The sequence below is a fragment of the Lemur catta genome, chromosome 8 (assembly GCF_020740605.2).
Source record: "Lemur catta isolate mLemCat1 chromosome 8, mLemCat1.pri, whole genome shotgun sequence".
NCBI lineage: Eukaryota > Metazoa > Chordata > Mammalia > Primates > Lemuridae > Lemur > Lemur catta.
Window position 1 is genome coordinate 87,677,571 of NC_059135.1, and position 25,787 is coordinate 87,703,357.

The window sequence follows — 25,787 nt, forward strand, 5'->3', positions numbered from 1 at the left end:
ACACTTATAGTATGTATACAAATATTACCTAGTTCTAATCATAGTATGATATGCAATTCGATATGCCACATTTAAAATTTAACATTTTCATTGACACAATTTCATTTGTTAGAGTTACCATTATCAATATTGTTTGATATTGTGCCTATTGTTCCCAGTTGCCTGCTATTATAAATGATGCTGCTATAAGTACAGTGGGTATCCTTAGCATAAATGGGGCAGGGAATGCTAAGAAAAATTAGCAAATAAAAAATTTTAAAAGAAAAAAGGTAAATGTGGGAGATTTAGAAGTTACCTCTGGGAGCCAGTTAATTTAAGGGAATTGGGTCCTGTTTCTTGCACATTAATTAAATATGTTTTAGCCCCACGTAGTAGGTATGTAGTTCTTCTCATGAGAATTTTTTTAAAATATGGAGACATTTACAAATGATATATTCAAAAGCACAGATGATAATAAAAATATACATGTACCCAGAATTAATCAATATTCATCACATTTTTTAAATGAAGGAATGTTCCTGAAAAGTTGAAGTCTCCTTTGTACCCCTCTTAATGATACCAAGGAACTAGACAAATTTGTTCCAAAGTAGTTCACGTAAATATTGATAAGTGAATAAGGGATGGGTGTGATCTATGCAGAAAAACTTTACTCTTTAATGGGTTGCTGTTTCTAACATCATTGTAATAATACGCTATGTTGTTATGATGCACTACAGTTTTCAAAGTGCTTTTGTGGCCTACATAATAGAGGGGATGTGAGGTAATCTTCAACCAAGACTGTCCCACTGCCCAGGAGTGGGTATGGAATGATGAACAGGGACATTTCTGCTACTGAATTTCAGCAGCAGGGGGGGGGGGGTGCTCACTGGACCAGCACAGAAACTAGTCTTTGGCCCAGTGGGGAAATCTTTCTTAGGTGACACTGCTTCAAGCTTTCTTCCTGTTACATGTGAAAGGACTACTAAGTCCCTTTTCCTTGGATCAGTGTGACTTTGAGACAGCTGAAGGAAAGATGGGACAGCGTTAAACAGGTAGAAACAGAGTGCACCAGCAAATACACTATTAAGAGAAAAAATCTTAAGGGCTAACAAGACAGCTGTGCTGGGCATACAGCACCTGCTCCAAGTAAAGACAGCAGCACTCTCTCGAAAGTGCAATCCTATTTGGAAGTTGCTGAATCGCATGCAGCTTTGAAAGTAGTGACAGGAGCTGCATATGAGACCACGGCACTGGGCCTCTCCAGCTCTCTCTTTTCTAGGGATCCCGGCACTCATTGCTGGGGCCCAGGCTGGTTGATGCCGGCAAACTATAGGACAAGGATGGTGAAGAAATTACAGAATGGGAAGTAAAGATGGCAGTTTTGGAAAAGAAGAAAGGAGGGTATTGTTGGAATTGACATCAAAGGGGCATACATATATAAATACACACACATACATATATATGTATTAATAACTATAGTACACTGACACCAGTTTCAGCTTTTGCAGGATAAATCACCATTTATATCTACAATGTATACAAGAAGCATAGCTTCAAGCATCTAAGCACTTGGACATTTAAGCTAGAGAAGCAGGAGCAAGAGTCACAAAAGAAAGTCCAGTACGTCCTATACACACACACACACACACACACACACACACACACACACACAATTTGTGTATGTATGTATACTTACATTCACACACACATACACATTTGTGAAATAAACATTTATGTTTAAATTGAAAAGATCGTTAAGAAAATAGAAGAATTAGTACAAATTCGAGCTAGCAATAAACTCCATAATTTATTTCATTTTCACTTAATAACTGCTGACCACACCCAACATGAAGACCTAAGTAGCATCTGCATTCTGCCTTATGTGATGCCTTCGCTCTTACCCTTCCTTAGAGCTGGCCATTCTCCCTCTAATGACCACGGAGTACTTTTCATCTCGGCTCTTTTTTAACATCAACCACAATCACGATGTGTTCCATCGTTTGTTTCATTTGTCCTTCCCCACTAAGCTTTGCGGTGCTTAGGATAGGGACCATGTTCTCCTCGTCTTCACATCTCTGGCATCCGATGCAGTGTTTGGCCAGTGTATGTACTCAGCTCATCCTTGCTGAAACTGGACCACTGCCCGTCACAGGGAGAGCAGTTGTGCTACTGAAGCAACTTCTTACTTTCTCATGCAGTTCTCACAGCTCCGTCCTCTCCATCAGGCAGAGAATCAGCAGCTATCTTGTCAAGTTCACAGGGGCTTTCTTTTATTTTCTCCCATAGGGGAAGATCTGTCATGCCTTTTTCACTGAGGCTAAGACACACATTCTTCCTATGTGCTGTTAAAGAAAAAAATAAAGACCATTAGAGACCTAAGATTGAGACTGAGTGGAAAAGTTTTACTGCGATGAGGAGAACCTGTCATGGACAGAGGCAGAGGTCTAGGAAACCCTCAGGGATGAGATTTAGGAGAATAGAAAGGGACTAGGTCTTTTAAAGCTGAAACACTCAGTTTCTGTCCTATATTATGAAATTAAAATGAGTGACGCTGATTGGCTGACGATGTTTGGGTTTGTTGCTACATAATTCCGGGGCTGACTGGGGTGGTTTGCGGTGCACTGTTGGGGCCATCTTGGGATAATGGTAAGCAGGTGCCTTATGACCTGCTCAAACGGGGACTGTGCCAGTCCACTTGGATATCAGCAAGTGCTCCTGCTGCAGCAGGCTTGGTGGGCTGTTCAGAGTTTAGGTGTGCACATAACTATGTTAGGGTTCGAGAAGTTCACATCTCTACTTCTATCAAGACCATACACCAGCCCTTGTCTCCTAAGTCGTGGGTGACTCCTCTCTTCTGTGAGGCAAGGGGGAGGAATGAACACTCATTCAATGCCTACAACATAGAAGGTACTCTATTGTCTTTAGAATCTTTACAAATGAAATTAAGCAGATATCACCATTTACAGAGGACACCACATAGCTATCAAATGGTAAATCCAGGGTTGATGCCAGGTCTAATCTGGCTTTAAAACCTTGGTTTATAGCTCCTGACACCCTTCAACAGTGGCTCTCCCACTGCCAATGAATGACCCGGGCAGCTGGCCGTGACATAGGGGGCCAGTATTTAACCCAACCCAGACTTTTCTAGGTCTTAGGGGTCTTGTGTTACTCCACTAAGTGAAAGACTAGCAATTTGGCAGAGTCAAGAGAGCTGACCAGAAGCATAAAATGCTTTCTAGTCAGGAGGAAAGAGAAACGAAAAACTAAAGAAAAAACAGTATAAGGTTGAAAGTATTCAGGTTATAAGAAACTAATGAACCATGTCCAATGTTTTATTGGTTTTGATAGAACAAGCAGTATGTGAAAACATATGATACAGAAAATGCTTTTTATACTAGAATTCACTGAAATTCAAATGAGATAATACATCTGAAAATGCTTTCAGTGTATAAAGTGCTACACAGCCTTGAGGGATTATTTGTACAAGAAAACCCTTTTACAAGAAGAACTTGAAACATTGGTATTTTTGCCTCCTCTTTAAGAACTAGAGCAGGCTTGAGAGTTGTTCCTTGTTGAAGAAACAACTCATGTTTATTTTCTTAGTTTGGCAGGATTGGGTAGAGAACAAAATTAGCCTTCAGGAAAGAAAATTCTCTGGGACTATATGAAGCTCCATAACCCTCCTCTGAACTGTGGCCAAGAAGGCTGGGTAGCACTTTTTAGGGTATTTTTAGAAAATATGCAGTGAGCATGATAAAGCTGTGTAATCTAAATTAAATATTAATAGCATGCCTGGACACTTTGTACTAGTGAAATATTTCTACCTAAAAACTCAATTTTTATTTTATCTCTTATAGACATGCAATCTGCTTCCATCTCTGTTTTTTTCAGCCTTGGTAAACCCCTCCCCAAATTCTCTCACTCTTTTTTTCTCCAGCCTGCTGTCTCTGATGATACTACTTAGGAGAAAAATTGTTTTACTATCACTTTCTCCCAGAATTGTTTCTTTGATTCTTTTTTTTTTTGTTTGTGTTTTGTTTATTTGTTTGTTTGTTTGTTTGTTTTTGAGACAGGGTATCACTCTGTCACCCTGGCTAGGGAGCAGTGGCATCATCATAGCTCACTGCAGCCTCAAACTCCTGGGCTCAGGTGATCCTCCTGCTTCAGCCTCCCAAGTACCTGGCACTACAGGTGGGCACCACCATGCCTGGCTAATTTTTGTATTTTTTGTAGAGACAGGGTCTTGCTCTTGCTCAGGCTGTTCTCAAACTCCTGACCCTAAGCGATCCTCCTGCCTTAGCCTCCCAAAGTGCTAGTATGACAGGCATGAGCCACTGCTCCTGGCCTGTTTCTTTGATTATTTAAGGCATCTGATCAAATACTTTCCCTGTGTGTCTGAGTACCCATTGCACCTTCTTCCTTTTATTTTTCCCTTAGCCCTACCCTTATAACCTTAGAACTTTTAAGTTCCCACTACAATTTCAAATATAGAATATTTTGCTCTTCCTCCCACTAGAGAGCTTAAAATGCCTCTAATTACACTGTTCTCCCCAGTCCTTCCTCTCCTTTGCAATTTAGATGTAGCACAGCAATACAGTTTGCTTGCCTCTCCTCTGATCTGTCATGCTGTTTTGATGGTGTTCTATCTTACAAGAGTCTTGGTTAAATAATGGCCCAATACCCCACCTGTGTTTAAAAGAACTGCTTCACAGGCAAAGCAAAAAGGCACAGAGCTGTAGTCACAGTGGGCTTTGCTATTCAACAGTGCCAGGTTGCTATTCAACTTTTGGGTGAAAAATAAACTTCAGTTTCATTCACCTAAAATATTTCCTTCTATGTTGTAAGATCGTAAGCTGTTACTTCAATCTGGACTTGTTTGCAAATGGACATTAATATAACCTTACAGATTTGCCTGTTTCCACTGGTCCAGAGTTGTACTCTCTAAATGAAGCAGGGTCTGTGCATTTTAAACAACTCTCTTGAACAATTTCATGAGCATTCCCAAGTTTGAGAGCTACCTGAGAAGCTGTGTTGAGAAAAGCACAACAAATGTATGTGGGCAGACAGTATTTTAAACATTAATTTTGTTTTCCTCTCCTCCCATCTGTTCTTTCCTGTTATCCCTCCCCTCCCCTCAACCTCACTATTCAGGCAACTGGTTATTTTGCCTTAATCCTCAAGAAAGGAACAAAAGACAATAGAGTTGATTTGTGATTATTTTGCATTTCAAAACAGACTTTGAAACCATAAGCAGAGAAGTGTTTAAGAGTCTTTTCAAGGCCCAAAATTAAGGTTTTGCAATTTCAAAGCCAACACTTTAGGGGACTCAAGGCTTGGGGTGTATACACTATGGTAGAGCCAGACTTTTCTCCTTCCTGCGACTAGATGATGGTCTGGATCCAAGAGAGCCTTAGTGGTTTCAGAGAAAGTGGTCTGCAGGGTAGAACCTCCTGCCTGAGAAGAGCAAGGCCAGGTGCCCCTAACGCTGAGCTAAGGCAGCAAGATCCCAGAGTTCCAGTGGCCTGCCAGCTGCAGCAGAAGCAGAAGGAATGTCTGGGGGAGAGCTGGGCCGCTGGGCCTGTGGCACCTCCCAGACACGATTCTCAGGAATGGGTGGGAAGTGGTGAGGGGAGAAAATCTTGACTTAATTGATGTCAAGTTTCCACAATCTGGTGGCATTTAAGGTCACACATAGGAAAAGAAAGTTAGGCATTTACTGCACTGGCCTGGAATTCATACCCATCACTACTCAGTACAAACAGGAGATCTGGGCTCACGTCAAGAGTCTCTTTTGCTAACTGTGTGTGCCTCTGGGCAGTTGCTCAGCTTTTGTGAACCCTGGGTTCCTCATCATTAAAATGGGGAAATTAAAATTATATTGAGCATAAGAAATGAATTTTTTGTAGGTCAAAAATGGTTGAATATTGGCAATTTCACGATTCAACCTAATACTTCACAGGCATAAGGAAAAAAATAAATATATTAGCAACTGTCCTTGGTATTCAGTAAGTGTTTAATAAGTGCATGATTTATAAGACAAAAGATATTTGCAAGTATGTGACTTATAAAAAGATATATAACTTTGTAAACTCTTATGGTCTAATGGTCATAGTGTTAATGTAATCTGAGCTTAAAATATCTGCTCTCTACCATATAGCACACAGAACACTTACTGGGGTTCTCTTTCGTCTTCTTAACCTTTCCCCTCTTCTTCCTCCTTCTCCTCCTCTTCTCCTCTTCCTCATCCTCCTCTTTCTTCTTCCGCAAATTTAATTTTTTTAATAGTTAATACATTCTCATGATTCAAAAACCAAAAGGTGTAAAAAGAAATACAGTAAAAAAACTTCCTATCATATCACTGTTCTCCATCTGTCTAGAGTACTAAGTCTCACATCACAAATTACAAATATGAACTTTAAATGTAAATAATCTATTTTGCTAGGCAAATAGAGCTTTTTCCTGGCTTATGGGCCAGGTCAAAGTATAGTCAATCTTCATTATTTATAGCTTCCATATCTGCAAATTCTCCTTCTCATTGAAATTTATTTATAACACCAAAAACAATACCCACAGCACTTTTGTGATCATTTGCAGACATGTGCATAATGGCAAAACATTTGAGTTGTTGATTGCACATGTTCCTAGCTGAATTTGAACAAAGGTGACTCTGCCTTCTTGTTTCAGCTTTTACACTATGTATGCGTCTTTTTCTGTCTATTTAGTGCCACGTTTTTCACATTTTTGTTCTTTTCGGTGGTGATTTTACCGTTTAAAATGGCCTCCAATTATAGTGCTAAGTGCTGTCTAGTGTTCCTAAGCACAGAAGGCTATGATGTGCCTTATGGAGAAAACGTGTGTTAGATCAGCTTCATTCAGGTATGAGTTATAGTGCTGTTAGCTGTGACTTTAATGTTAATGAATCAACAATATGCATTAAATAAATTATCTTTAAACAGAAACACACATAAAACAAGGTTATATATTGATTGGTTGACAAAAATGTTGTGGCCAGAGGCTTATAGGAACCTAACCCTGTATTTCTTCTAGGAGCAAGAGTTCAGAATTTACTAATTCAGTGTCTGCAGCAACTTTACAGATATAACTACCACAGATAATGAAAATCAACTGTATTTTAGATCCTAATACCTGACGTCAAGTTTTCCTATCATGCTTTTTAGTTTTTAAAGTCCATTTGATTTAAGTTTTTTAAAAAATATGATAGCTGCTGGGTGCAGTGGTACATGCCTGCGGTCCCAGTTACTGAGGAGGCTGAGGCAGGAGGATCATTTGAGCCCAGGAGTTTGAGGCTGAAGTGCACTATAATTGTGCCTGTGAATAGCCACCACACTCCAGCGTGGGCATCATAGTGAGAACTTGGCTCTAAAAATAAATAAATAAAAATAAATTAATTAATCTTTTATGGGGTGCAAAAATGGCTCCTAAGTGTATTTTTGGAGGGGATGGACCTAAAAGGCAGCCATTGTTAGTGAAAGTGGTTTAAATATACTGCTCATTTCATAGCCTCTGTACCACTTATGAAATAATGCTGATGTGTCAGTAGCTTTGTCTGCAGTTCCTTCAAGAATGCTTATATCTTTTATTAGTATTAAAGAAGAAATTTATAGTAATCTTCAGTAGAGAAGTATAAGTGCATATCATCATATTACCAACCTGGAACTCAACTTTATTTTGCCATTAATAAAAAATGCAGTTTTTATGTTAATTACAATTAAAACTTGCTAAGCAAGTTCTTACTCATAAGAAGTTTTGCTACCATTTATACTATAATGAACAACAGGTATAATTCTTTGTGATTTGTTAAAATGCAGATGTTTTCAAGAGGAACAACATATTAAAATCAATCAGTTTCTTATCACTCTTTTATATCCTTTTGGACCATTGTACATTATAAGTAGACAAAGACAGCTTTGGCCACTTACATCTCAGTGAATAAGTGGACTAGATGTTTTCCTGACTGTAAGTTCTGCCAAAACACAATGTGGAGAGAAATGGGGAGAGTTCAGAAAGAGAGAGAGTAATCAGCTAAATGGATTCTTGAGGGTTGAATTGTGTTCACCAAACCAAAAAAAAAAAAAAAAAAAAAAAAAAAATATATATATATATATATATATATATATATATTGGAGTCCTAACCCCCAGTACCTCAGAATAAATATAGAAGAAATCAAGTTAAAATGAGATCACTAGAGTGGGTCCTAATCCAATATAACTGATGGCCTTATGACAAAAGGGGAAATTTGGACACAGAGACACACACAGGGAGAACGCCAGGTGAAGGTGAAGAGATTAGGGTGATGTGACAGAGGCCTGGGAATGCCAAAGATTGCTACCAACCCACAGAAGCTGAGAGGGGAGTATGGAACAGATTCTCCTTCATAGCCTTCCATAAGAGCCAACCATCCTGACACCTGGATTTTGGACTTTTAGCCTCCAGAACTGTGGGACAGTACATTTCTGTCATTTTAGCCATCCAGTGTGTGGTACTTTGTTACAGAAGTCCTAGCAAATATATGGACCATCACTGGTTAAAGAATAAAATGAATCCCCTTTGTGCCTTCTAATTCTGCTCCATTTCAACCAAACCAGAAAGGGTTTGCTTTGAAGCTAGACATGATGAACTGAATCCTGCTGAAGCTCATAAAATCACAGCCTAGCCCTTTCACAGAACACAAAAGTCTGATTTTTCAAAGCTATCTCAAAGGATGGGTCACTCCTAGGCCCATTTAGGCTACTGACAACTGTCCTGGACTCATCCACGTAATAAGCTTGACTTATTACATGACTTACTACATGCTTTTATGTCATGGGAAGGTCAAATTAGTGCAGAGAGAGTGCTTCTGGTGGGAGAGCAGCAGGGGTCTTTAGAGGAACGGCAGTGTTGAATGCATGTTCTTACCTACTCTGGGTGCTGATGACATTTTTCTTTTGTTCAAGCAAATCTACTTGGAACTATTTTGGGCTCAGTGTGGGCATCAGCCTCCGTTCTCCGTGGTTTCCCTCTTGATGGGAGATTGCTAAAGAATGAAGATAAGAATTAAATGAAAATGGCTTTAAACATTTTTAATGACCCCGTCTTTAGGTATTACGTATTTTCAGTAACACGTACCTTAGTTATTTTATACCTCCACTGGATATTTTGGGATGTGACCCTTGCAATACCTACATGAATTCTTCTATGATTGTGATCCTTGTTTTGCATTTTGCTTAATAACTTGCCAGGTATTGTCACCTCAGTGTGTGAGATGGGGTTCAGGCAGAAATCAGAACCCCTCAGGTAGTTCCGTTGAGGGAAGTTAATACCAGGAACTAGTCATATAAGTGTTGGAAGGGCTGGAAAGCCAAACTGGGAAAGAATGGGCATCCTGGAGAGTGGCAATAGCAGGAATCCTCCACCATGCACCTCCAGGGCTGGAGAGACAGAGGAGCTGGGTTAACAGACCCTGGGAGCCATTGCCCAGGAAGAACAGCGACTGCAGAGGAAGAGCAGCCATGGGGGAGAAGCTGCCTGAATCAAAGAGCAGGGGAAATATGTTGGTTTACCCTCTTATTCTACCAGTGCTCCTGCTTTTTCTTTCTTTCTTTCTTTTTTTTTTTTTGATACAGAGTCTCACTCTGTTGCCCAGGCTAGAGTGCCGTGGTGTCAGCCTAGCTCACAGCAATCTCAAACTCCTGGGCTCAAGCGATCCTCCTGCCTCAGCCTTCAAAGTAGCTGGGACTACAGGCATGCGCCACCATGCCTGGCTAATTTTTTTCTATATATTTTTAGCTGTCCAGATCATTTCTTTCTATTTTTTAGTATAGACGGGGGTCTCGCTCTTGCTCAGGCTGGTTTGGAACTCCTGACCTCGAGTGATCCTCCTGCCTCGGCCTCCCAGAGTGCTAGGATTACAGGCGTGAGCCACCGCGCCCGGCCTATCTTATCTTTCATTGTCCTAATTTCTTTTGGGTCTTGGCAAATGAGCCTAAGAAATGGGGTTGGCAGGAATCAGCTTCCTGCAATATAGACAGAACAGGAGAAGGACAAAGAATGGATGGATCTGGGAGCAAGGAGGCAAATGACCAGCACGTTAAGGTTAGTGCAGTATGTTGTATGGGGTAGGGAGTAGCAAGAGATGAAAGCAGGTCAGAGAAGCCAGAACCAGGGGTTGAGCAAGGCCAGTGAGGTATGTTGGGTACTGCATACAGAATAGAGGGTCATAAACAGGAGTGAAGTCAATATAGGGGACTAGCACATATACATCATAAATTATAAGTAGAAAAGCATGAAACAGTCTCCAGGAGAGCAGGGAAAACAGGAAGTTGTAGATTTTCAGGATAATTAGGCCATATCAAGGAAACAGAACATCAACACACACAGGGAAGTAACAAAGAGAAAATAGGCTTAGAGAGGTACATTTCATTGCCCACATGTAGGAATTCATTCCAAATACCTAGTTTGAGATGTAGACATGAGAATCCCAAAAGGATTTTTTCCTTAGTTTTTTCCATTGTCTTAGCTGTTGTACACTTTTTTGGTTATCTGAAGTTAACTCTCATATCTGCTAGGAAATTGTATTTTGAAATAGCTGATATTAGTTTTTCTACTTGTCATTGCTCTTTCTCATGGCAGGAGATTATAAAGAAAAGTTATAGCTGTTCAAATTTTCTGTTGATTTGAAATTTGCAAATAAGATGCTCCTCTTTGGTGCTCACAGGACACTATCTGCAAGGAAGGCAAAGATAAAGGGGAAAGAAACAAAAAAGGAATCGTCCAATCTGTGAACAGAGAAAGCATACACCTACAGACTGAAGTAACTTACTTGTCTTACATTTTCTCCCTTACATTATATTTGTTTATCATTCATGGTAGTTCTACTTTGGGGCTTGAATGAAGCCTCTTGTTTATCCCAGGCAGCACCATATGTGAAAAATATAAATACTTTAGAAGTGATCATAACACTCTATTTAAAAATAATCTCTCTGGATTCATACAAACTTGTTTGGGTAACAGAATTGAAAATTGTTTCTTGTCTTTAATTGATTCAATTGAAAGTTTTTTAAAATAATTATTTTAATTAATCAAGAGCTTTTTGGTGGAATCTAAATTAGTTTGTATAGGAGATGCCTGTTTCACTAATTATACAGGCATCTTGTGATAATTGATGTTTGGAAGAAAGGGATGTATTTTGCTTATTCTCTTATTCATCACAAAAATGTGCATCTTGGAAAGTAATAATGGAAGCATGTAGAATTACAAGAATACAAATTTATATAATTATCACAAAAAATGAGGCCAAAGGACTATTCAGATATAATGAGGCTGTGGTAGCTGTAATCATCTAGGTAATTAATAAAATTCATTCACCCAGAAGTTGTTACTGAGCATCAAATATGTGCAGGCATTAGGCTAGGCTCTGAGAACATACAGATAAACAATAGTTTCTGGCTTCGGGGAGTTACATAGACTAAAGAGAAAACCTAACTACAGGGCTATGAGAGATGACTATGGGTAGGGAGCCACACAGGTAGAACAGAGGGGAGGTGTCCCCTGGGGAGGAGTGTTCAGCAAGCCTTCAACCTCAGCCTCCCATATCTGGGCTGCCAGAGCTTGGCTGGCCCAGCCCAGCCTTGGCCTCCTGCCAGGCAAGCTCTGGCTGGGTCTCCCACCCTGAGCTAACACCAAGCTGTTTTACACAGGGACAGGCCTCCTGCTTACCTCTCACTGCCAGTTCCCAAGGGCACCCTTTATGAACTAAAATCCACCCCATTCCACTTCCCACATCGAACAGATCATCTAGTCCTGGGACTACATTCCTCAGAAACGTCTCTGAACATTCTCCTGCTTTCCATGCCCGCTCCCTTGCTGCAGTGCAGGTGCTTGCCGTTTCTCACGTGCTCAGTCACAACTGCTCTCCTATCAGCTCTCCATCTCCCGTTTTGACCTGCTGTAATGCAACTTTCCACTGGCAAAAGAGCCATCTTTCCAAAATACATTTTCCTCTTTCCCAGTGCCCTGTGATGGCCCCTCATTGCCTACGCACGGTTGTACTCAAACTTGGATTGTACTCTTGAATCACACAAGGACGTTTTTTTTTAAAACACAGATTCTTCCTGAACCAAGTGGAGCCTGAGCACTCTGTATTTTTAAAAAGCTCCTCCAGATGTTTCTTTACTAATCAGCCTGGCTTTAGTTGGGAGACCAGGGTTTCGGAAATATAAGGTAAAGTGCAAACTTAGCACACAAAGCTGTTCACATGGACTCTTCCCTTGTACACACCCTGGCCTATACTGCAGCCAGAGTTGTAACCCACTTCTGAAACACCCAGGGTTCTTTTAAGCCTTTGTGTCACTGCACTTGTTATTATCTCCAGAATTGCCTTTCACCTCCTTTTCCACCCTGGAAAGCGTTCCCTAAGCCTTCTTCTTTGAAGCCTTCTCTGAGCTCTCAGCTGAAATTCCTCCTCTGCACTTAAAGCCCCATGTAAATCCCTTTTCACGGTGCACTTTAATTTTTATTTGTCTATTTTCCTCTCTGCACTTTGACTTCTTCAAGGGGTGGAGCTGCAAATTACTCATCTCCTTAATCTTAGTGTCCAGCCTTGTTCCTGGTTCATAACTGGCACATAACATGAATGAATGGGCAAATGAATGAGTAGAGTGCTAGTTACATTATGATAAGGAATCGGCTGTGTATGAGGCCATTTCTCTTTATGAACTGAATAATTACACACCTTCCAATAAAACACTAAATATAGCTAGCACGAGCTCATCAGCATTTGAAATGAAATGGAAACCAAAATAAACAAATGCTACTGCAAAAATATAATGATTGCTTTTCCCAGTGCAGCATTGATGGAATCATTAAACATTTAGATTAATGTAATGTTTGGCAGATGGCCAACGTTTTTATTTTTCATTTTGCCTTTGTGTTCATTTATGGACCGACAATATAAACACACACACACAGTATGGCATTTTTTTCCCCAAAGTCAATGATTTTTGTTTTTTGTAGTGCAATTCTTTGTTTTCTGGTTTTACATTTTCTTCTTCCATGGTGTTGGTAGTTTTTTCTTTTAATGAAAATATCATTAACTCTCAGCCACCGCTAAGCAAGAAATTAACACTTAGTTGTATTAGTTTACAGTACAATGTAAATGTAAATAGAATTTTAATGGACTTCCTTTGTTTTTGCTTGCCTTACATTCATTACCCCTCTCTGGGAAATAAACACTTATTTTTCCCTTTGTAACCACTCTTCCCTTTCTGCCCATGTGGTTATTTTTGGAGGGGCTGGTGGTAGGGATGGGATGTGTGACCCATGCCTGGCCAACTGGAGTCACAGTGTTGTGCTCGGGAAGAACACCTGATCCAAGTTAGTCAAAGAGAGTTATTTCCAGGGTCTTTGTTGGGACCACTGAGAAAGGTGCACTTACTCTTTGCCCTGTGTGTGTTCATAAATTGCTAGAACATAAGCCATTGTTGCCACCATAGGAGTAAAGCTGCCAAAGAATGAAGCCAACACAGTGGCAAGCAAAGCCAAGAGAGAAAAAGAAGCAGATTCTGATGACATTTTTGAGTCTTTGCATCCAGTTATGCCTGAATCCAATTTATAACTTACACTTGTTTAAACTCCACTCCCTTGAAAGAAAACATTTCTTTTTATTCTTTTTTTTTTTTTTTTTTTTGAGACAGAGTCTTGATCTGTTGCCTGAGTAGAGTGCAGTGGCATCATTATAGCTCACTGCAACCTCAAGTTCCTGGGCTCAAGTGATCCTCCTGCCTCAGCCTCCCAACTAGCTGGGACTACAGCACCATGCCCAGCTAATTTTTCTATTTTTAGCAGAGATGAGGTCTCACTCTTGCTCAGGCTGATCTTGAACTCCTGAGCTCAAGCAATCCTCCCACCTCAGCCTCCCAGAGTGCTGGGATTCCAGGCATAAGCCACGGCCCCGGGCCCATTTCTTTTTTTTCTTAACCAAAGTTGAGCTTGGTTTCTCTCATTTGCTACCAAAAGTGTCTTGACCACTAGGACATCATGCTACATTTTATAGCATCACTGAATTTGCTATTTTCCAGAAGAATTGTGTGAATTTTCAATGTACTTTGGCTTTCTATAAATCTCTAGAGCTATAGTTAAGTAGAGGTACTATACCAGTTTGTTTCTAAGATCTTAAATAAGTCACTTAATTTCTCTGTACCCCAGCTTTCTCACTTGCTAAACTACAGAACTATAGTGTTCCTTCCGCAAAATTATTATCCTGTGAAATATCCTAGAATATCTAATGAATGCACTGTTAGAGCAATCAACTGCTATTTAAGGATCATAATTCCCTAGGCATAAACGCTGTAATGGCACAGCATGTACGCCAGGGACCTGGGGGCAGGGAGAAGGAGGGGAAAGTTTGATAAACTTCATTTTGGATGAATCCAAAACAGTCAAATAATTTATAATTTATCATATATTGCTGCTAGCTTCTATACTTGGGAGACTTGTTCCAAAAATGTGAGAACTGTCACAAGTTGTCAAATTTACTAAAGGATGAAAACAGACGTGTCAGAAAAAAAATATTCTCAATCCAGTTTCCTTTCATCAGACTAGAACCAACTGCACAGTTTTAGATTGAGATGAGAAGCCTTAACATTTTTCAAATGTGTGTTTTGAAGAGAATGGCAAAGTCTGTGACAGAAGCAGAAAAAAATGCAATGACTATTTAAAAATATGAGCTGCTGTAAAACCTAGAACTAGTTTTAATAAAAACAACATGATGTACTAGACTAAAAGAAATGCACCCATTGGGAGGTCACATGTTTATACTTGACTTCAAGTTCATCTACAGTTAATGAAAGTCACTGAAACTTATTATTTGTGTTTTCCCTCTCAAATCTATATTCTGTAGATTGAGATATTTGTGCTTATATTAATGGCCTACTCCAAAGACAGATTGACTTGCTCAGACTGAATTATCCTAAAAATGTCCTCTGCTTATGTTGTGGCATTTGCATTGGATTTGTAGTCTGCTTAACTTCTCAGCAATTTTCACCCTACCTAATTCATTTTTTTAAGTTAAAAAATTAATGTATATTCATTTTAACAAAATAGATAATACAGAGTTTTAACAAAAAAGTTAATAATCTCCCTCTCCAATATTACCCCTCTAGGTTTCTATTGTTTGGTGTGTAATCTTCCAAATCATCTCTATGCTTAAACCACATATACATATATACATGTAAAGGGCCCACCCTTCCTTGCTTTTCTCCTCCCCTAACCCCTCCCCTTTTAAGGTATTTTTCCAAATATTAGATCATACTACAAATCAAAGGTCACCAACTGATGGCCTGTGGTCACAGTCTAGATATAGCTGGGAAAAATGTTTTGTTTGCAGAACATTGGGGAAATTTAACTTAAAAAATCAGAAGATCTCAATTCACAGGCCTACATGGTAATATTATTGATGCTGCATGGGCTTTCCAGTTCAACATGCCCTATTCCCTACTATTTATACCTTGCTCATCCACCTTTCTGTATTACTGGCCTATCACCTACAAACATTTGAGTTTGTACCCTTCTGATGTTACTTAGAAACTTGTTTTTTGCATTTAACATTATAAGATGGTATTATCAATTAGAAATAGATTCAGTTGCATGTAACCAAAAACACCCAATTACAGTGGCTTAAACACTAAAGGTTTATTTTTCTCTCCTGTAAAATAAGTCTGGAGGTGGGTAGACCAGGTTCATGAGGAACCTGGACTCCTTCTATTTACCTTCCTTGGGATATGGCTTCTAGTCCCAAGGTCAATTAATCATCCATAATAGCTGAGGAGTTCTAGTCACCTTACCTGTGTTTCAGGCAGGAAGCAAGGTGGAGGGTGAAAAACGAAATGGCACTCCCCCTAATTGAGTCATCCTTTAAAGATATTTTCCAGACGTTCCACTCAACTACTTCTACTTATGTCATTGGCCATAACTTAATCACATGGCCACACCCAGCTGCAAAGGAGACTGAGAAATGTAGTCTTTTGGCTGGGCACATAGGTACCTGAATAAAATCCAGGTACTGTTTACGAAGGCAGAAGCATAAGTATCAGTCTCCACTTCACATCCCTCTGGGTTAACACGGACAGATGGAAGAGATTACTAGTTGCCTTCAAGATCCAGCTTTGCCTTCTGGGCTAAGAGAGCCCCTGAGATTAATTAACCTGGTCATAGTGGCACTTGAAACAAAAGATATATTTCTAAATCTTCTAATTTTTAAACAATTCTTCGTGATCATAATCTTCTCTCCAACATCAGTATTTTTATTTCTTTAGGATTCACCAAAAGGGGATTCCTAAGTCTAACATACATAAGTTTTGAATTGTAATAGATACTGCTGGGTAACCTTCCAGGAGGGTAGGGCAAGTCACATTCTCTGCAGTGTTCCTTCCGCATGTCCGTTTTCCCATACAGTTGTCAGCCTTGGATGTTTTTTCTCTTTTTAAATATTTTCTTCTAATTTATAATTTTTAAAATGTCTTTAGATGGTGGGTATTTAATTATTTATGTAACCAATTATTTTCATTAATGGCTATGGATTTCTTCCTTTACTTAAGAAAGTCTTGCCAACCTTGAGATTATACCAATATTTTTCTAAATTTTCTCCTAATTTCTTATAATAATTAAGTTTTTTTAGGTTTTAGACACAGGGTCTTGCTACATTGCCCAGGCTGGTCTTGAACTCCTAGCCTCAAGAGATCCTCCCCAGTCAGCCTCCCAAACTGCCGGGATTACAGGGGTGAGACACCGTGTCTGGCCATCTTATACTAATTTATAGTTTTATTTATTTTTTTTTTTCATTCATTTAACAAATATTTATTGAGCACTAACATTGTATGCCAGGCTCTCTTCAAATTCTGGTGGCAGCACTTTCTAGCTGAGAGAGAGAGAGATGATAAACAACCATAAATAAATAAGACATCTCCCCTAGAGAATTATAACATGGTTTCAGGGGAGAGAGTGAGGCAGGCCACCTCAGATTGGTGGTCAGGAAAGGCTTCCCTGAGGAGGTAACTGATTTCAGAGGAACTGATGACTAGGGGGAAAGTCCAGGGAGAAGATGCAGATGGAATGGCCTGGTGTGTGTAAACTGCAGCAAGAAGGCTGATGTGGCTAATACATCAGGAGAGAAGACGAGACAAGTTAGAGAGGGAGGTGGGCACAGAACGTGGAGGGCTTTGCAGGCAACAACAAAGAGTGTGGATTTTATTGTGCACTGGAGATTTATAGTCCACTTAGAATCTGTTTTTACATATAACATGAGGTGTGTGTGTCTGTGCGTGTGTGTGTGTGTGTGTGTGTGTGTGTGTGTGTCTGTGCGTGTGTCTGTGCATGTGTGTGTGTGCGTGTGTGTGCGTGTGTGTGTCTGTGCGTGTGTGTGTGTGTGTCTGTGTGTGTGTGTGTGTGTGTGTGTGTGTGTGTGTGTGTACGGTGAAACTTCTCTTTTCTTTCAAATTGCTATTTGTTCTTTGCAGTGAGGGGACCAAGGTGGTGTCCCACAGAATCTTACCTTGTTTCAAATGTTGCACAGATATTATCACTGCATAAAATATATTTTCAATTGAAATTAAACATATAATGAATATTTTATCCTACTTAGTCTGTTAGGGCTGTTATAACAAAGTACAGGTGAAACATCCCTAATCTGAAAACCCAAAATCTGAAATGCTCCAAAATCTGAAACTTTTTGAGCACTGACATGATACCACAAGTAGAAAATTCCACACATAAGTATTTAACACAAGCTTTGTTTCATACACAAAATTATTAAAAATACTGTATAAAATTACCTTCAGGCTACATGTGTAAGATGTATATGAAACATAAATGAATTTTGTATTAGATTTGGGTCCCATCCCCAAGGTATCTCATTACTTATACACAAATATCCCAAGTTCTGAAAAAATCCAAAATCTAAAATACTTCTTGTCCCAGCATTTTGGGTAAGGGATACTCAACTTGTACCACAGGCTTCTGAGCAACAGAAATTTATTTCTCATAGTTCTGGAGACTAGAAAGTCCAAGGCCAAGCTGTGGGCAGATTCCACATCTGGTAAGGACCTGAATCCTGGTGCATAGATGGCTGTGTTCTCATTGTGTCTGCACACGGTGGAAAGGGTGAGGGAGTTTTTGGGGTCTCTTCTGTACGGGGACTAATCCCATTCATGAGGGATCTGCCACCACGACCTGATCACCTACCAAAGGCTCCACCTCCTAAGACCATCACCTTGGGGGTTAGTATTTCAACATGAATTTGGCGGGGGACACAAGATTCAGTCCATAGCACTCAGGGATGTGGCCATTGAATAAAATCTTTCTAGAATTTCATTCTAAAACCATGGTTGAGGCAGTTTATAGGTCACATACAAAAACCAGTCTTATTTTTAGTCACACAAAGGTTTTCGTCCAAAAACATAACTCTAGTTGATCAGCCATTTTATTCATTGGACTTGGCCCTAAAGAAATGACTTTTGGCCAATTCCAAATATCAATTCTACATACAAAGGACCAAGGTTTGCCACCAATGAAGACATTCAAAGGCATGTACTATAGGTTTTGAAGGCACGTCTAAAGAAGAGCTTCTAAAAATATTTTATACAATGGTATCATTAAAAGAGTGGGCACACGGGCCCCAAGATAACATCTGTGTCTGTGAAGAAGAGGACAAATTTTTGGATGCTTAAGTCTGTATGTGTAAATAATAAGTCATTTCCTTATAATTAAACCTCTTGATCTTTAAGCCTCTTTATAATTAATTCTTCTTCACCTTGTCCATAATAAGATCCCTCTGTGATTGATAATATGCTTTCTTAAAAAAATTTAAGCTTTACAACAACCCTATAGGTTAAGTATTCCTGTCAATTTTACAGATGAAGAAACAGAATAAGTAAAAGAGTTCACAGTCAATGCAAACCTCTTGATTGCAAAATCTGTGCTTTCTGTACACACTAAATTAGTTGTCTAAGGCCACACAATTCAAGAAGGGAGAAGCCAGGATTCATAGCCCTTCCTTCTGACCACTAGGCTGCATGGACATATCGATCAGTTATATATCTGCTCTTAATTAATGCTTTCTGTGGGTTTGATTGATCTGCCAATTTGCAAATAGTCATCCCTGTAGTAAGGACCTCAGTTGATTTTTTTTTTTTTTGGTTTAAACAATAGAAATTTCTTACAGTTGTGAAAGCCAGGAAGTCTAAGATGAAGGTGCCGGCCACTTTGGTTTCTGGTGAGAGCTCTCTTCCTGGCTTGCAGAAGGCAGTCTTGCTGTGTCCTCACATGTTGGGGTTGGAGTGGGGGAAAACAGAGAGCAACTAAGCTCTCTGGTCTCTTCTTACAGGGCACTAATATGATTTTTTAAATAATAATATTTCTCATTTTAAAATAATGGAGATTGAGTCATGTGAATTTGTTGGACATTTTTTTTTTTTTGGAGACAGGGTCTCACTCTGTCACCCCATGTAGAGTGCAGTGGCATCATCATAGCTCACTGCAACCTCAAAGTCCTGGGCTCAAGTGATCCTCCTGCCTCAGCCTCCCAAGTAGCTGGGACTACAGGTGTAAGCCACCACGCCTGGCTAATTTTTCTATTTTTAGTAGAGACAAGGTCTCGCTCTTGCTCAGTCTGATCTTGAACTGAACTCCTGAGCTCAAGCAATCCTCCTGCCTCAGCCTCCCAGAGTGCTGGGATTACAGGTGTGAGCCACTACTCCCAGCCATTTTGGACACTTTTTAAAATCCAAAGACATTCACTAAGTTGGCATTACAAATAAAGAACCCTGAAAAAGGGTCAGAACTCGGTTTTGATCTGGACTCTGTTCCTTAGTTTCTTTATTGGGAAAATCACTCAAATTCTCTGGGCTTCTGTACCACTTAGGGTTCTTAAATTTGATGCAAGTAATAGGAACTCACTACGGCTAACTTGAGCCAAAGGGGATTTATTGGAAGGATAATTTCTAGACTCATAAATGCCTGCAAAGTTGAAAACCAGGTTTAGAAACTGGCAAGAACCAAGCAACTAGTTGACCTGAACTAAAAGGAAATTGGGATGCTATTAGGGAGGAATAAATGCAGGGCAGTCAAACAAACCCCATCCATCCACCGTTGCTTTCCTTTTCACCTCTAACAGGATAATCTATAAGAAGCCTTCTAACTCTGACATCCTTTGCTTCTGTGTTTGGAGAAGAGTGAGTGAGCATATGCAAACGGGGTGGTCAGAAATACAATACTTTGGCCGGATGCGTAGCTGAAGGCTACGTGCAACTGAGGAAGCCTGGGCCACCACAGCACAGAGGCTGATCAATTTGGCATGCAGCAAACAGGAAGCAGAAGAGATCTTAAGTGAGCCAAGTGTTTGGGTAGACAGATTTATGAGGAACAGGCACAAATGACATTTCCAACAAGCATTGGAAGCTTCCAAATGCTCCCAACAGTTACTGCCTTTACAAACACAGGGCAGTCTTAACTATGTGAAAGAGACTGATAGATAGCACTTAGCGCTGACGTGAACTTCATATTATATTTGAAGGGAACACACCATTAAACCATGTACAGCCCCTGAAATCAAAAGTTACAAACTGGCAGCCTACAGGTCAGCTGTGGCATGTAGAGAATTAGCTACTGTCTTCATTGTGCTGCTATTAACAGAATACCAGAGACTGGGTAATTTATAGAGAACAGAGGTTTATTTCTCACAGATCTAGAGGCTGGGAAGTCCAAGACCGAAGGGACAATATCTGGTGAGGGCCTTTTTACTGCATCATAACATAGCAGAAGGCACCACACGGGTGAGAGAGAGGGAAGGCGGCCAAACTCCTTTTTATCAAGAACCCACTCCTGTGATACCAGCATTGATCCACTCCTGAGGGCAGAGCCCTCTGTCCTAATCACCTCTTAAAGGTCCCATCTTTCAATACTGTTCCACTGGGGATTATATTTTCAACACATGAACTTTGGGGAACACATTAAAACCATAGCAGTTACCAAAGAGAAAAATGCAGATTTCAGATTTCGCTTGGGGCAGGGGGAGGGCGGAAAGGCTCTGGCAACACCAGTCCTGCATTCCCACATAGCAACTGTTGGCCTGTGGGCTCTCCACATTGCCACATCCTTTAAATGGTCCCCTTTACTTATAACATTACCTGCCTAGACCTGGAAGCACTCACGTTTCTGACCCTTCATGTAACTACTTCCATGACAAGCACTCAAGGCCAGAGTGTGGGCTGCCATCTTGAAGGCTACCAGTGTGGCCTATTGGAGTGACCTCTGCTCTTGGGACCCCTTTGGTAGGATCTCTTCACTCCCACTTACTACCTGTAACTGCTGGAAACAACCATTTATTGTACCCCTACCACACCGTATCTGTCTTTTCTGTCAGAACCAATTTTCAAACATGTATTTCCCCAAACGACTCTAATTATCTGACAGTGGAGACAGCAACAAAGAATCCCCATCTAGCATCTTCATCTGAAATGTAGGCGAAAAACCAACAATGATGTATCTGAAAGAACTACTTCTGTTTGACTTCTTTGAAGACAACCTCAGAAAAAAGTCTTCCCTTAGGATTATTTAGTGCGAATAGCTGGGGACATGCTGGACATTAATTGATGCTGCTGCTGTCCCTTAGTGAGTCTCCTCTGCACACATCTAATCCCATCTGGATGCCAGCCCTCACACACTTCCATCCCTGAACTTCAGCACACAATGTATGACACAAGCTATGATTCATTGTAGACTTTGTTGGATCCATTCTCTCCAAAGGGGCCACATTTTCTTGCCTAAATCTCTTTGACAGCTTCAACTTGCTTTTAGTATAAACTTTAAAATGCTTAGAGCAGTCTACAAATTCTTGCATTGTTTGATTCCTTCTTATCTCTCAGACCTCACCTCCCAATGCATCTTCCCCGACTCACTTCATTTTGACCACTTGAGTCTTCTTTCTATTTGTGGAAGAAGCCAAGCATATTCCCACCCCAGGTCTTTGACACTTGCTGTTCCTCTCCTAGGGGACTCCCCCTTCTCCTCACCTTTCCCCCATATCCTACAATCATTTAGGCCCTGGCTTTTACCTGCCACCTGGTCAGAGAATTCTTCCCTACCTTCCACCTTCCTCCCATTCTGCCACTCTTTATCCTCATTTCTCAAAGTCCCCTGCTTTCTTCTGTCTATTGCTTTCAATACAATTTGTCTATTTCTTCTCTAATCTGTAAACTCTGTGAGAGTAGAGACCTTTTTGTACCCCAATGAATATTTAGAGTCAGCACAGTCCCTGCCATAATAGAGTAGGTGAGCAGTACTTGTGTGTCAAATGAATGAATGAAAAACCCACATTCCATCCCCCAGGCCAGCTTAATACTATACTATATGGTCTTCTGAACTGAAGTGGACATCCTTTCTTAAGAAAAATATTTTTATTTTAGCCTCACGTAGTTTATCATAAGCCTGATACAAAGTTATTAATCTTCTATGTTCCTAAAGTGACACTTGGAACTTACTATAAATGCAAATTTTCAGGCATTATTTCAGACCAACTAATCACAAAAATTTGGGGGTGTGGCCCAGCAATCTGTTTTAACCGCCTTCCAGGTGGTTCTGATACACCCGTTACTTTAGGCTTTGCAGTTTTTAACTTTAAAAAAATTTTTATTTGGCCCTTAATCCTTGCTATTACCCTGATAGTAGAATCATAGTACTCTAGAGGGAAATCTTTGCCATCATCCAAAGCCTTGAATGAAGGCCTATTTGCGTATATTACGTAGAATACAATCCTGGGAGGTTTGCCTTCCTCGGGGGCACGGGTGTCCCCGGGGGTGGGGCAGGACAACCCGAAGTCCCCTAACCATGCACAAGTGTAACTGAATAAAACACAGAACAAAGGCCGGTGGGCCCGGGCGCCAGCCTTTGTTCTCGCGTCCCCCAACTGCTCACCCTTCCCGATACCGCTCTTTCCCATCCAGAAAAGCAGCCACTCAAGTTATAAGAATGGCTGCAAGCCGCGGACAACGTTTTCAATTAGGCGGTTCTCCCGCGGGCACCGGAGAAGACATTTCTGGCTGCAGGAGGCGCTTCCACTCCTCAACCTAGCACAGCAGTAACTGAAACTAACCCAACCGCTTAAAGCGAAACGCCCCTTCCAGCTTCAGAAGTAGAACCAGAAGCTCGGGCGGACCTCCCCGCCTCTACCCTCCTGGAAAAGCCGAAGTGGAGTCTACTGACGCCGGGGCCGGGGCCACGGCCGGCGGCCGCAGCGCATCGCGCATGCTCGGTCGCCCCTCCCGCCCGGAGCCGGAAGGGGGAGCGCTCCGGGCCTGGGCTTGGCCTGGCCCGGGCGTCGGCTCCGGCGGCCATCTTGGCTTCCCGGGGAAGGCGGCGTGAGGGGTAGAAGTTGTAGGGTGGGGGCAGGAGTGAGGAGGAGGGGAGAGAGAGGGGGAGGAGGCCGCGGCGGGGCAGGGCGGGGACTGCCTGCCTGCCTGGGTTGCGGAAGTGAGAGCCGCTGACCGAGCCTGCTGCTTTCAGGCTCCTGCTTCGGCTTCCCGGCTCCCCCTCGGACGGTGAGGGCGGCCCGGCTGTGGATGATCAGATAGCCCCCATCTCCCGCCGCCAATCTCTGGCCCCTACCGGCACGGAGCAGACAGAGGCGGCAGCAGCAGCAGCAGGCGAGGAGGAAGATGGCGGGACGGCTGCCGGCCTGTGTGGTGGACTGTGGCACGGGGTAAGGGGGCTGACGGGCCGGGGTGGGGAAACTGAGGCGGAGAAAGGAAAATGGCGGGGGAGGGAGGAGGCCGGGAGATGAATGGTGCGGCGGGGTGCCGCGGCCGGCTGTCAGTCTTAGACCCGCCGGCTAGCGAGGGGTGGGGCCCGGTGGAGCCGGGGCCTCCCTCGTGCACTCGCTTCACCCTCCTGGGACCGGGACCGGGACCGGGACCGGGGCGGCGGCGCGGGGCCGGGATCGCCCTCTCCCTCCCCCGGAGCAGCTTCCTCCTGCGACCCCTCCCGGCCCTTCCCCCACTGCGGTGGGCAGCGCCGCCCGAAGAGGTGGGGACTGTCGCCTCCCGCGGGGCCGCGGTGGCCGTGGAGGTGGTCGCCGTGCCGGACCCACCCGGCTTTCTTTTTTCTCCGCGCCCCATTCTGCCCGCGGGCTCGGGGACCGAGGGGATGAGCGCGGGGACTGGCCTGGCACAGAAGCGAGAAAAGAGAAGTGCTCCTTGTAGGTTTTGCAAGATTGCTGTGACCACATTGCCCAGGGTGTGGGTGGGGAAAGGGAAGGATCGGTCTCTGAAAATGGGAACCTAGAGTGGGGCTTTCATTTGACCACCCACCTTCTCTTTTCGACTCCCGGTCATTTCCATCTCCCTCTTCGTTTTTACCAGTGAACCAAGTCACATTTTAATTCGAGAGAGAAAGATGTCATGTGTTACTTCTCTAGCCTCAAAAAAGTCCCCCAGTGAGCAAGCGCGCTGCAACTTCCTTAGTTTTGTCAAAGCCGCTTCCTGCTTTCAATCTTTTATACCCTTATAAGGTAGTTTTTAGTTTTCAACCTGAACACATCTTATTAGAACTTTCAAAATTAAACAGGTTTTAAAGAGACTGAATTACCGGTGCTAAGTATCAATTTATGTGAACTTAAACTGTAGTTGTGTTCCACGGGGAGAGGAGAAGTGAAGCACCCTGGAAAATCAATTAATTTAAGTTATATATGTTCATTCTGTGACAGTATCTTGAAGCAGGAAGGAAGGTATAGAGGTATAAGGGAATGTCCTTAATTTGCAAGTAGTTTATGATAAAGCTGTAGTGTAGTTTACTAAAATATAGGATGGCTTTAAAGTGATTGTTCCTTTTGTATTAATAGACACATTTTAGACAGTTACACCACACTCTGTACTTAAATAGAGAGTAGACTGCCTGTATTTTAATGTAGACTGACTGCTTATTTTGAAATGTTGGAATTTTTTCTTTTCTTTTTTTGGCCTGTGCTGATTACATCTCTTTCATCCTTAAAACATTCTCAATTTTTTTGAGGGGGAGGGTGGTGAGGGGTGGATTGCCAGTCTTTTATTTTCTTTTATTATCTATAATAGGATTGTTAAAGGATTGTATGTCCTTCAGTCTTTAATTGCTCTATGTAAAATTTCTTCAGTCTTGATTGGCGTTACTTTAGTCAGTGTGGCAGTTTCTAACAATCCCAGTCAGGTAGAGGGAAACAGCCAACTTCTTAATATTTTCCCTAGGAAAACACTAGCCTAGATTAGCCTTGTAACGTGTGTATTTTTTTGATGGATGCTTGTTTAGTTTCTTCTTAATCCAGTCTCATATCCCTGAACCAGTACATTTTTTTCTTTCTTTTTCTCTTAGTCTAATTGGTGTGTAGTTTTATATTTAGGGTCAGTTTAAAATTAGATGTAGACTGAGTGAGTAGGACTCTTCAAGTGTGTTGTTAATGTGACAAATACTGCTACATAATTAATACTTAATGCTTTAGAAATTATTGAGTTGTCAATAAAAATAGTGTAAATAATTGTCGCCCTAATAAATAACAAAACATCTTAAGTGGGATGTTACTTTTTCTGTCTCCATTTTTCCCCTTTTGAAATAGTTTTGGTTATTTTTGATAGCTCATTGAGGTTAACTGTCCTTAAGTGACCTCTTTTCTGAAAGGGCAACCTCATTTAAAACATGGCTGAGTGGCAAGTAGGAGTAGGGAGAGGGGTTCAATCTATATCTAGGATATTTTTGTTTAGTATTTCAGTTATTACAATATTACATTTTCATGTTA

The 25,787-nt window shown here is 41.4% G+C and overlaps 1 protein-coding gene and 1 long non-coding RNA gene across 2 annotated transcripts in view; one reads left to right on the top strand and one right to left on the bottom strand.

The window, feature by feature from the left end:
- Positions 1 to 1,778: 1,778 nt before the first annotated feature.
- Positions 1,779 to 24,442, bottom strand: LOC123643748. The gene is made up of 3 exons (XR_006736916.1): positions 24,334 to 24,442; positions 8,897 to 9,014; positions 1,779 to 2,321 (listed from the first exon to the last, which is right to left on the bottom strand). It is a non-coding gene; the product is annotated as an uncharacterized LOC123643748 (long non-coding RNA).
- ACTR3 (actin related protein 3) overlaps positions 23,334 to 25,787 on the top strand; it is a 69,243-nt gene continuing 66,789 nt past the window's right edge. Inside the window, exon 1 of the mRNA XM_045559449.1 lies at positions 23,334 to 23,726. Coding sequence (XP_045415405.1) covers positions 23,683 to 23,726 — 44 coding nt within the window. The 5' untranslated portion in view covers positions 23,334 to 23,682. The remainder of the gene's footprint in view (positions 23,727 to 25,787) is intronic.